General features: G+C 39.6%; 1 protein-coding gene across 2 annotated transcripts in view; it reads right to left on the bottom strand.

The window, feature by feature from the left end:
- PRMT3 (protein arginine methyltransferase 3) overlaps positions 1 to 13469 on the bottom strand; it is a 65411-nt gene that overhangs the window by 35098 nt on the left and 16844 nt on the right. For both annotated transcript variants that reach the window (XM_053389104.1, XM_053389115.1), the window contains exons 9-10: positions 11122 to 11243; positions 9361 to 9460 (exon numbers count right to left, since the gene is read on the bottom strand). In XM_053389104.1, coding sequence (XP_053245079.1) covers positions 9361 to 9460; positions 11122 to 11243 — 222 coding nt within the window. The remainder of the gene's footprint in view (positions 1 to 9360; positions 9461 to 11121; positions 11244 to 13469) is intronic.

The following is a 13469-nucleotide window of genomic DNA, read 5'->3' as shown; positions in this document are numbered from 1 at the left end:
CCAGCATTGCAGGGAGTTGGACTAGATGACCCCCTGGATCCCTGCCAACTCTATTATTCTATGATTTTCAGGTGCGGTGATCAGAACTTATTTACACCATAGGTTTGTGTAATGGCATTGGTCTTGGCTATTTTATTTTCAATCCCTAATGATTGAATTTCCTAATGATCCAGATCTACATCCTCTTCATTTCCAAGGTCTCATTCCTGGTCAGTCACCATCAGTTCACACTATGTGAGCATATATGCAAAATTAGGATTTTTGACCAAATGTGCATCACTTTATCCAACCCAGCAAGAATGTACACAAGCGCAAATGATCTTTAATTGGTTAAATGACTGAGGTTTTATGGCTATTGCATTGAGAGATCTTTTGTTGCTCATTTGTTTTGTTTTTTTGTTTTTTTAATTGATTCTGACTTTTATTGTTATAATCTATGGCAGGAGTAATGAACCGCCATCTCTCCCACCACATATATTTTTGGCCTCTCAGATCACCTACTGATCTTCTTTACCCACTAGCCTAAAACCACTACTGGCTGCAACCCAATGTTTTTATGCTGTCATGTGCTGTATGAAAAGGTGAGTCAAACTACTGCTATGCTGGTTTTCAATAAACATTGTGTTCTCTCACTGGCATTTGGTCCTGCAAGTTTTACTTCTCATGAAATATCACATCCTTGCATCTCACTAACAAACTATCCCTCATATTGAATCAAGTCATTTATTACTAATCTCTGAATGCATTGCTGTATGTGTGGTGCTCATCTCTGGTATAATTTAGAATGTAATTTCACAGGCTGCTGCCTCACCTGTAGGGGTGCCATCTGGAAAGAGAATTATACCTGACATTTTCTCCTATGATACTCAGGGAGTCTCCTGCTTCTACACTGACAAGGTTCAGGATTTTTTAAAAAATAAAAACCTCGCATTAGCACCTTCAAAATTAATTACAGCAAAGGGTTCTGTACTGCACAGATATGTGAGCAGAATATTAATGACTTAGGTGAGCAGCAAAACCATGGCATGCAATTGACATGTTCACTCTGGGTGATATTCAACTCATTCCTATTCCAATAGAGCCAATGAAATCTATGGATGTAAGTTATGAAGTATGACTTAGCAGAATATCATCCAATCAGATGAACTAAAAGGAGGAAATCATTTTCTCTTTATAGAAGCACACTATTGTAAGCAATAAAAAGGATTGTTTGAGGCGTATTCCTGTAGTTATACATTGTTCTACGTCAAGAAGCAGGAAAATTTAAATCAAATTAGACTGTCCTGGCTGGTGGAAAAAAAGGTTACTGTGCCCAATTTGACTTTTAAATAGAATTGGGGGGGGGGGGGCTTTTTGTCAAGGAAGGAAAGTCTCTTGCTTCAAATGAAAGCTTGTGTCATAAAAGACACAATAGGCAAAATTGAAGTAGGCTATAACAATTTACAAGAAATTGCATCTCTCTTTTTTCAATATAATTTTTATTAAAGAATTTTTTATAACCACAAAAACATAACAATACAATACAATAAACACAACAAACAAACAAACAAAAACAAAAACAAGTACAATTTCAGATCTTATTTTCTTATACCTTTCTTCTCCGACTTCCTCATGCCTCCCTTTTCTGTATTCCAATTTCTAATCAATTATTCAGCAAATCTTCCCTTATTTTAATTTAGTTTAATCTTCCTTATTCTCCTTATCTTATCCATTACTAATAGTAACCATTTATTTTCTAGTCCAACATCATTCTAACTTTCATTAATTTTGTAATATTTCTTTAAATAGTCCTTAAATTTTTTCCATTCTTCTTCCGCTGCTTCTCTTCCCTGGTTTCGGATTCTGCTCGTCATTTCTGCCAGGCCCATGTAGTCAATCACCTTCATCTGCCATTCTTCCAGAGTGGGTAGCTCTTGTGTCTTCCAGTACTTCGCAATGAGTATTCTTGCTGCTGTTATAGCATACATAAAAAAAAGTTATATCCGTCTTTAACACCCCTTGGCCGACAATACCCAAGAGAAAGGCCTCTGGTTTCTTAGGGAAGGTATATTTAAATACCTTTTTCAGTTCATTATAGATCATTTCCCAGAATGCCTTAATCTTCGGGCACGTCCACCAGAGGTGAAAGAATGTGCCTTCCTTTTCCTTACATTTCCAACATTTATTGTCAGGCAAATGGTAAATCTTTGCGAGCTTGACTGGGGTTATGTACCACCTATAGATCATCTTCATAATATTTTCTCTTAAGGCATTACATGCCGTAAATTTCATCCCGGTGGTCCACAACTTCTCCCAGTCAGCAAACATAATGTTATGACCAATGTCCTGAGCCCATTTAATCATACTTGATTTAACCGTTTCATCCTGTGTATTCCATTTCAGCAGCAAATTATACATTTTTGACAAATTTCTAGTGCTGGATTCTAACAATTCAGTCTCCAATTTTGATTTTTCCACCTGGAAGCCTATTTTACTGTCCATTTTAAACACTTCATTTATTTGATGATAATGCAACCAATCTCTCACTTTCCCTTTTAGTTTCTCAAAACTCTGCAATCTCAATCTGCCCCCTTCCTTTTCCAGAATTTCCCAATATCTTGGCCATTTAGACTCCATATTTAACTTTTTAATTGCCTTAGCTTCCATTGGCGACAGCCACCTTGGGGTTTTGTTTTCCAACAAATCTTTATATCTAGTCCAGACATTTAGTAGTGCTTTTCTGACAATATGGTTTTTAAAGCCTTTGTGTGCTTTAACCTTGTCATACCACAAATATGCATGCCACCCAAAGATGTTATTAAAACCTTCTAAATCCAAAATATCTGTATTTTCAAGAAGTAGCCAATCTCTTAACCAGCAGAAAGCTGCCGCTTCACAGTACAGTTTAAAGTCTGGCAGGGCGAATCCCCCTCTTTCCTTTGCATCCGTTAATATCTTAAATTTTATTCTGGGCTTCTTGCCCTGCCAGACAAATTTAGATATATCTTTTTGCCACTTCTTGAAACAATCCGTCTTATCCATTATTTGCAATGCTTGGAACAAAAACAACATTCTTGGCAATACATTCATTTTTATAACTGCAATTCGACCTAACAAGGAAAGCTTCAAATTTGACCAAATCTCCAAATCTTTTTTCACTTCTATCCAAGTTTTTTCATAGTTATCTTTAAATAAATTCACATTCTTAGCTGTCATATTTATCCCCAAATATTTCACTTTTTTAACCACAGTCAACCCTGTCACATTCTGAAACCTTTCTTTTTCAAACTGTGTTAGATTTTTCTCCAATACCTTAGTCTTTGACTTATTCAATTTAAATCCTGCCACTTGACCAAACTCTTGAATTATTTCCAAAACTCTTTTCGTGCTAGCTTCTGGCTCTTGTAATGTAAGTACCAGGTCATCTGCAAATGCTCTCAATTTATATTGTTTAGCTCCGACCTGAACCCCTTTAACCAACTGGTCCTTCCTAATCATATTTAGCAAAACCTCCAGGACCGATATAAAGAGTAGTGGGGAGATAGGGCACCCCTGACGTGTCCCTTTTTCAATCTTGAACTCTTCTGTAACCACATTATTTACAATTAATTTTGCTTTCTGATCAGAATATATTGCACCTATACCATTTTCAAACCCTTGGCCTACCCCCATCCCCCGGAGGTTCTTCAGCATAAAACTCCAAGATATATTGTCAAAGGCTTTCTCGGCGTCCACAAATATCAAAACTGCCTTAGTATTTATATTCACTTCCAACTTTTCCAAAATGTCAATTATATTCCTTACGTTGTCCGACAAGTGCCTTTTCGGGAGAAAGCCCGCTTGGTCTCCGTGAATCTCCTCCATCAAAACTCTTTTCAGTCTCTTTGCTAAAATATCAGCAAAGATTTTATAATCCACATTTAGTAGCGAGATGGGTCGGTAGTTCTTAAGTTGGGTCTTTTCAGTCTCTGTCTTTGGTATAAGTGTGATGTAGGCCTCCCTCCACGTGTCGGGTGCCCTTCTCCCCTCCATAATCTCATTACAGACTTCCTTCAGGGGTTGTAATAACCCTTCCTTCAAAACTTTGTAATATTTGGAAGTCAATCCGTCCGGTCCGGGAGATTTGCCCAGCGTCATACTTTGGATGGCACCTTCTATTTCTTGTGCTGATATTTCCTGATTCAAAATTGTCTTACTTTCCTGAGAGATCTTTTTCAGCCCATTTTTGTCGAGAAAATGTTGTATATCCATTTCTTTCTGCGGCCCTTGTGTATACAATTGTCTAAAGTAGCTCTGAAAACAGTTCCTAATCTCAGCTGGGTTGAATATGTTCTTTCCATTCACTTCTAAGTTTGTTACCGTGTTGAGTTTTTGTCTCTTCTTTATTTGCCAAGCCAGTAACTTGCCACATTTATCTGCAGATTCAAAAGTCTTTTGTCTCATTTGTTTAATTTTCCATTCTATTTCTTGATTCATCAATTCCATAAATTGTGTTTGGTATAATTTAATTTCTCTTAAAATCTCTTGCGATTTTGGTTTCGATCTTAGTTTCCTTTCCCCTTCTTTTATCTTTTCCAAGATTTTCTCTTTCCTCTCATTTTGACTTCTTTTCTTTAGTGTATTTTGTTGTATCAAAAATCCTCTCATCACGGCTTTACTTGCGTCCCATATTATTCTTTTTTCTACTTTAGTCCTCAAATTGATTTCAAAGTAATCTTTCAAAGTTTTTTGGGCCCTCTTACAGATCTCTTCATCTCCAAGTAAGGTGTCATTCATTCTCCATCTGAAGGAACCAGTTGTTGTTTGCTTCATCACCATCTTTACTGCGTTATGGTCGGAGAAGGTTTTTGGGCAGATTTCCACTTTCTTTATACTCGATGCCATACCGCTAGTCACCCAAATTTGGTCAATCCTTGTCCATGTCATTTTGGCTTCAGAAAAGAAGGTTCCCTCTCTTTCTAATGGGTGTTTTGTTCTCCAAATGTCAATCAAGTCCATATTGTCAGTCATTTCAAAGAAAGTTTTTGGTAGTCTTCCGTCTTTTGTAACTACCTGTCTTTGTGATTTGTCCATATTTGTTGAAACTACTCCATTCATGTCTCCCATCATAATTAAGTTGTAATCCATGTAGTCCATCAAAGTCTCATGCAACTTCTTAAAAAACTCAGCTTTCCCCTCATTTGGTGCATAGATTCCCACTATCAAAAACTTTTCTCCTTGAAATTGAATTTCAATTGCCAAATATCTTCCTTGATCATCTTTAAAAATTTGTTTCGGTTGCAATCTTTCCTTTGCATAGATCACCACTCCTCTCTTTTTTACTCTATCTGAAGATATAAATTCTTGTCCCAATCTTTTGTTTATCAATAATTTTCTATGTGCTCTTGTCACGTGCGTCTCTTGTAAACAAATCAAGTCCAATTGGTCTTTCCTTAAGGCATGAAATATATTTTTCCTTTTTCTGGGGATATTTAGTCCATTACAATTCCAGGTTAGAAGTTGCAGAGCGAGAAATTGCATCTCTCAAAAGAAGCTGGTTACACCCTACATTTTCAGAAGCTGAAATATATTGAAGGTCATCATTTTAACACTGTCTATATAAGAAATCCACATTCCAAGGACTGTTTAGTTCAAATCAGTTTCAATTAGTTTTAACCTACTTCTCCTACTTATCTGTTCCGAGTTTAGGGATGGGGGACCCATGGCCCTCTAGATAGTTGCTGGAAACCAACTCCCTCAATTCCTGACCACTGATATACTGGGTTGGGGCTGATGGGAGTTGGAGTCCAACAACTTTAGGTTCCCCACCTCCATCCTAGTTCAAACAATGCTGCAGTGATAACAAAAGCCACGAGGGAAACATATGCCACTCTTAAAGCAAGGGTGGTCATCCTGCGCCCATCCAGATGATGTTGAACTAATTCCCATCTTCCCTGGCTATTCGCTGAAGGGCTACGTTAGTCATCTCCATCTTAAAAGACAGCAACTGCCTCAAAGGCCACATATACCCTGAGGAAACAAAGATGCAGTTGATGGCTATTTGGACCTCCAGGACCAGAGGTATCAAGTTTTTGAATGCTTGGTTGCTGGGAGTAACAGTGGTAGAGCCCTATTTGCCCTTCTCCTTGTGGGCTTCCCACTGGCATCTGTTTGGACATTGTGGGAAATAGGATGCTGGGTAGCTATCGTTTCATCTGATCCAGCAGGTCTTTGGTTTTGTTCTAATGTCTTGTACAGTAGTTCTCGTTGTCAGGGTGGACTGAAGGTGTACCAAGAGGATGGAGAAGTGCCACTGCCCATCGCTGTTGCTGCCTGGCACTGCCTACCCCTTTGCCACTGGAAAACTTGCTTGAGGAGGTCTACCACAAATATGACAATAGTCCTGGACACTGCCAGCTCTATGCCCTCCTGAGAGATGCATCAAACATAGGTGCAAACTGTCCTAGATTCTACAACATGCTTCCAAAGGTAAAGTCTCCCCTTTCCAGACTAGCATGATAATTTGGGGGGGGGGGAATCAGCCCATAACCCTAAGGCATTCTGCTTGTTCTGCTATCTGCACTCATTATTTCCAGTAGGAACATTTAAGGAAACTAAACATGGGGTGAAATGTGAAGCCTGTGCTGAAAAGCTTCCTCCTAGGTGTACATACACATGGAATCATCCCCCTCAACTGATAAAATGAATGTTCAGAAAAACTAGCACCAGCATATTGCACAGCCGTTCTCATTTCAGTTAACTACTGAATGTAGAATTACCCTAATTACTGTAAAACAGCATTACCTCTTAAAATTCTGTACCTCGAGGGAACAGAAGCACAATTCTGACTGCATACAAAGCAGCCTTGTTCACAAAGCCTGCTCACCTAAGATATATAGTCCACTGCTCCTGCAATATGAACGATACCCAAGACACATTTCTTAGCTTCCAACTAGCACAAAAATATACGCATTGTGTGTAAACACTGACACATGCTTCTAAGCGCTTCTAAATGCCATTCTAGTGCACGAGTAAAGCCTTTGAAACTACTGCTACAATATTAGCCCCAATTATTTCATATCTGTCTTCCTAACAGTATTGTTGCAGTGTGTTCTAAAAGCAGCAGATTTTTAACATTATTCTTCATTTGCTAACATGGCTGCTTAACAGTACAATCCTTTGCATGTAAAAAGTCCTATTTCCAACAGGACTAATTCCCAAATAGGATTACGCCGGTGGCGCTGTGGGTTAAACCACAGAGCCTAGGGCTTGCTGATCAGAAGGTCGGCGGTTTGAATCCCCGCGACGGGGTGAACTCCCGTTGCTCGGTCCCTGCTCCTGCCAACCTAGCAGTTCGAAAGCACGTCAAAGTGCAAGTAGATAAATAGGTACCGCTCCTGCGGGAAGGTAAACGGTGTTTCCGTGTGCTGCTCTGGTTCACCAGAAGCAGCTTAGTCATGCTGGCCACATGACCAGGAAGTGGTACACCGGCTCCCTTGGCCAATAAAGCAAGATGAGTGCCGCCACCCCAGAGTTGGCCACGACTGGACCCAATGGTCAGGGGTCTCTTTACCTTTAATTCTCAAATAATTGTGGAAAGGATTTCATCCAACAAGGTTCATGTTGTATAGATTCTCACATACAGTACAAGTAACTTAAGATATTTAAAGTACCTCTGTTAGCACCAAGATAGAAAAAAAAAATCTATACCATAGTTTAGTGCTATGTAAGTCTTTCCTCCTTTCAAGGTTCCTGAACTCTTGCCAGTTCGGTTCGGAAAAGTTCAGATTTTGCTTAGCTATGGCTTGTTGCTTCCTTCAAACCAGAAAACAAAGTTCAAAACCAACTGTGGTCAATTTCTGAAGAAGCCTGCTTCAAACCATGGGTTATGAGACCAATCACAGTGTTAAACATTTTCTGGTTTGGAGGTAACAGGCTGTAGTTAGCTAAAATAGCAAAAGCTTCCAAACTTCTCCTCTCGGCCCTGAGGGTAGAGAGAGTGCATGAACTAGAGAGGAGGATAGCGCTAAACCAACATTTAGCAGTACATCTGAACACAATCACTGAGATCTTGCCAGCAAACAAAGGATGTATATTCAAGTACAAGTGTGCAACGGGAGTATTTAAGTAAAACAGAAGAGCTAGAATAGCACAGAAGTCAAACAGTTAATAATCAAATACATAAGCAGGTGTCTATTCCAGTCTAATGTTGTTACAACACAGAATCTTATGTTCATAAAGCAGCCTTATTCCCTAAATTTCTGCAGGAAAGCTCTACTGGAGTATATCAACAGTTTCTTCAAAAGATGTTAGGTTTTAAAGTAGGTCACGTACGTTTTTATTAGACTTCCATAAATTATGTATGGTATGAAAAATGGAATCAGCCTACAATATTTATCATCACGGGGCTGCTAGCCATCCAAGAAACATAAATACATTTGCTGGCAGTGACTATTCATTCATTCACTTTTAAGTTTGAAGAAGGCAGCAAGTAGATCTTCTCCACACACCCCCACAAAAAAATACTTCTGACCTTTTCATTATGATGCACCACTTCATTCCACTGTTTTGAAGGAACATCTTCCTCAAATAAATGGATCAGAACATTGCCTGCTACCACAAGTCTTCTCTATTTTCCCAAGGATATTTGGCTTTATGCAAGTCTCAAATGTCCATGCTGCAATACCATTAGAGAAGCTGATCTGATGCCCAAATATATGTATAAAAATAGCAGGACTTCTTTTCTAACACTCACCAACTATTTCTATTTCTGAGAAGTTTTTCCAGATGTATATGCCATCACAATTATAATTACCTGGCTGTTCAAACAAGAAAGTTATATGGAACAACTATGATGCAATTTGGTATCCAACCCACCCCAATCACAGCGCTTCTGTCCTGGTTTCTAGTATTCCTTTTATACCGCATTACCCGTTGTGTTATGGAAATGCGGCATTTTGAAAGATACACTATCATGTCATGTTAATAGAAAGCTCTAGCCACACTTCCTGGATTGTTTACACACACAAAAATCACGCATAATTTGCATCAGTTTCTCAGGCTAATTTGTATAAGTAGAAGCTGAACACATATGAACAGACAATTAAAATATTGGCTGTTCATTAAGAACATGAGACTATTTTGCTGCATGAAGCCAGTGGCTTATCTGGTCCAGCATCCTATTTTCACAGTGACCAGGCAGGAAAAGAGCAGAAGAGTACTCTTGCCTCCTGGCATTCAGAAGCATTACTGCTTCCACAGTAATGCCTTCCCCTTGGCATACCCACACATAATGCCAAAACATCTGACAATATATATAATTTAAACACACAGTGACAAAGTTCACTAAAATCAGATCAAGTATTGCTGATAAAATCTAAGAGAACATATTTGTGTACTCACCATCCACTCGGATATGACAACATCCACTTTGTCAACGGGCAAATCAACTTCTTCAATTCTTCCTTTGATCAAAGAAATAGTATCTCCCAGTCCATTGAGTCTGCAAGCACAATGTCAAGAATGTTACACGCCTTCTAGTCAAGATTCACAAGTGCTCCAACAATAGCATTACCCTAACAGACCCACAAAAGAATGATGAGGGGGGAAAATGGCAGTGATGATGCTCAGGAATTTAGCAATGGACTTTTTACTACGTGAGATATCAAAATGATTTATTTTACACATAGCCAATGACATAGGGCATCGCAGAAGTGAACAATGATACAGCACCTAGGGGGACTGTACATGCAGAACTATGAACCCAGTCTCTGCCCGCCATGTAAATTAAAGTACATTCATGGCGGCACTCAAGACACTTTGGCCTCTGGTGACGATTACTGATCAATGGGGATTGACCAACCTTCACTGCCAATCACTTCTCAGCATAGGCAGACATTCCAGGAAATCCTCAGTTTGAACAAGAAAATCATGGCCAACAGCCCTGGAACAAGCCAGGATATGAAAATAATTTAACAATGGCTTCATATTGTGGCTTGCTCTGAAGCCATTAATCATAGTTTCCTACTAAAGATTGGGAAACTATGTGGGCTTGTTCACTCACGAACACAATAGGGAAAGTGTGGTGATTCAATGGGGGCATGGAAGGTGCACTCATATATCTCAACTTAAGCCAAGATAAGATCGTCTGAATGCATACTATGTATTCAAAATGGGTGGTTGTGACAGCTACTCTGAAAGTCTGTAACAAGACTCTTACAAATTGTTTTAATGTGAATTAGAGACAAATGAAACAATTTTACGATCAGCAGATGTAACCTCAGAGCAACTGTTCACTGGGTACTCCTAGAAATCATTCATCACTGTCATAAGATTAGTTCTTTTAAACCCACTTTTGCCCCTACCATGGCATGCAAATCAAACAACTCCAAAACTGTCGCGCTGACAGGTATTTTCATAATTATCTCAGATACAAAGTGTAGCAAGGTCTTCCTGTACTCCGTAATGAAGGAATAAAAAATTAGTCCAAATGGCAGTTTCTTAATGCAACAGCTGCCTGCAGCACTTCAGAAAAAGGATAAGCCTAGATAACTGCGCTTTGTAGAAACTGCAGTTCCATGATAGAGGTATTGCACACATCATGTAACGTGCTCAAACCCGCCAATTTGAGCAGGATCTGAAAAAATTAATTACCTTAACTGCAATGGTAGTACTTTCTACATCTTGCACCTTAAGAGCTAGAAATACACCAAATCAGATGTCCATATATGAGTTTATTTACCAAGGTCTTTACAATATCCCAAAGTGGGTATAGAATACAAGCAATATAAAAAACAGGGTTGAAATCTAATTGCAATGTTGTGAAAGGCAGCTGTTTTGCCACTTTAGGTGCAAATATTGTTTTCCTGTCCTCATTAACAGTGAGCGCTAGAGGCTCCTAAACATTGGGCCATGTCCCTGGATCCCATAATTTGCTGCCCATGACTTTGTGGTGAATTTAAATAAAGGCTTTGCTGACAGTACAGAAAGTGAACTATGCAACAGCATCCCTTGCCAGTAAGCCAGGCAATGTACAGGGGACAACTACTGTTACTTAAAAATATAAAGTGCCACACTCTTAAATGCAGATGGGCACCCAAAAATGGGTGCGTACATAGTGAAGAATATTAACGCAGGGAATTCAAGTTTCTAAAATTCTCTTACCTAATGATGTCCATAGCTTGATAGATAATTTCAGACTGGTCTACTCCTATCACCTTCTTTGCACCCGCTTTGGCAGCAAACATGGAAAGGATTCCAGTTCCACAACCAACATCCAGGACAATCTAACAGAAAAAAGAAAGAAAGAATTAGTGTGGCAATGCTACAAAGCCATTATAATGTAGCCGCAAAACCTATTTGTGAAAGTTTGCAAGTTTCCAGTAAAAAGTAAGTAAGAAACACAATGGATTAAATTCTCAGGAGAGCAAAGTATACAGTCATACCTTGGATTACAGATGCTCTAGGTTGTGTGTTTTTGGGTTGCGCACCGCGCTGAACCTGGAAGTACCAGAATGGGTTACTTCTGGGTTTTGGCGCTCACGCAGAAGCGCTAAATTGCCCTTTGAGCATGTGCAGAAACGTCAAATTGCGACCCGTGCATACGTAGACATGCGCTCCAGGTTGCGAATGTGCCTCCCGCCCGGATTACATTCGCAACCCGAGCATCCACTGTGCACCTCATAGCAGAGCTAGAGAAGCTGTCCTCCTCCAAGTGGACTCCCAGCTCCCATCAGCCCCAACCAGCATGGGCAGCAGTCAGGGATAATGGGAATTTTAGTGTAGCAACATTCAGACATCTACAGGTTCTTCACTTCCTGCCACACAGGTCGCATGCAGCTATTGAAACAATTTTTGCAGAGTGTCGCAAGCTATACTGAGAAATCTGAACAACTTGGCATAAAACAATACTCAAAAAACACATCTCAATGTCTCACAGGTTGAACCCACACAACCCCCAGGCAAATAATATACTTATGGTGCCTCTGAAATCTCGTTGCAATTCCAAAACATTCAAAATCAGCAATACCAGCACCACAGTGCAGCTAGGTAAGAATGTTACTTGTCCAACATACTGGGACAGTACAATAAAGCATATCATTCCTATGATAAATTCAAGCCATCTATGTAGAATATGTAGTCCAATACTGAGTTAACATGTCTGTGTATCATACATATGTGCATGTGCACACACAGGCCTAAATTCAACTAACCTGGCACATTAGGAGAAACCAATGTAAGGGCTCCTGCTAGTGCAATGGGGTTTACTCCCTCCCATGTGCCTCCCCCAAATATGCTCTGGAGAGCCAGAAGAACCCCCAGAATAACATGTAGGAGAGGGAGGATTGTTCTGCCTGGCAAAAGAGAAATGCTTGCGCTGATGAAACGATTAGAAGAGTGCATCACTGAATTCCTCCCACAGAACACCCACCTATATTCATTTGAAAATAAGCTGAGCTGGTGAGCATGGGGGGGGGGATACAAGACAGATGCCCAGATAACTGGACACACAAGTGTTCAGCCACCAGATAATTATTCAGACTGCCAACATCTGATGGAGGGCTCTGACTGTATTCCAGTGGTGCCATTTACAGGTCTGTAATTAAAGGCCTGTCAGCTCTTTTTCATTATAGACCCTTCAGTGATTTTTCACCAGAGAGATTTCCAAGCTGAATAGCAAACACTATGATGAGGTGTTTTGTTTTTGTTTTTTTAAATAATCACAAAAAATCAGAGAGGAAGATCATATGGCTTAGGAATAAAGCAGCAGTTTGCTTACAGAAGTGAACTTCCAAGTGTAGATTAAAGATCTGAAGAAGTACCTAGATATTTAGGTTAGGCATTATGACCGCAGCACTCTTAACTGTCTGGCTAGTTTATCTTCCTGCTTATATACTGCTTTGTTCTTTACACACTCCATTATAAATATAAATACAGTGGTACCTCAGGTTACATACGCTTCAGGTTACAGACTCCACTAACCCAGAAATAGTACCTCGGGTTAAGAACTTTGCTTCAGGATGAGAACAGAAAACGTGCTCTGGCGGCAGCGGGAGGTCCCATTAGCTAAAGTGGTGCTTCAGTTTAAGAACAGTTTCAGGTTAAGAATGGACCTCCGGAACGAATTAAGTTCTTACCCTGAGGTACCACTGCATAGCACGGTATCTCATTCAATCCTTTATGTTTGTTTTTTTACAACAGCTAATGGTAGCTGATGATACACTGCATCAAGAATCCTGAGAATGATACTGCAGCTGGATGCATCACCATGTAAAAGGTAAAGCAACCCATTTCACCTTGTCATCTGTCAGTCAAGTATATAAAGACTGGCTTTGTGGAGAATAAAGGGAGACTGTTGTTGAAAGGTTCAAAATTACATTCAATTTCATCCTATTAAATGCATGAAATCCCTGAATATTTAGCCTCACATTTCTGAATGCAAGGCTACCCTCAAATATGGTAATGTTAATCATTATTTACGTAGGGTCAGTGACAAAACATCAACAGGGTCT

This window comes from Podarcis raffonei, chromosome 1, assembly GCF_027172205.1.
Source record: "Podarcis raffonei isolate rPodRaf1 chromosome 1, rPodRaf1.pri, whole genome shotgun sequence".
NCBI lineage: Eukaryota > Metazoa > Chordata > Lepidosauria > Squamata > Lacertidae > Podarcis > Podarcis raffonei.
Note: the sequence above shows the minus strand (reverse complement) of the source record. Positions and strands in the feature narration are given on the sequence as shown.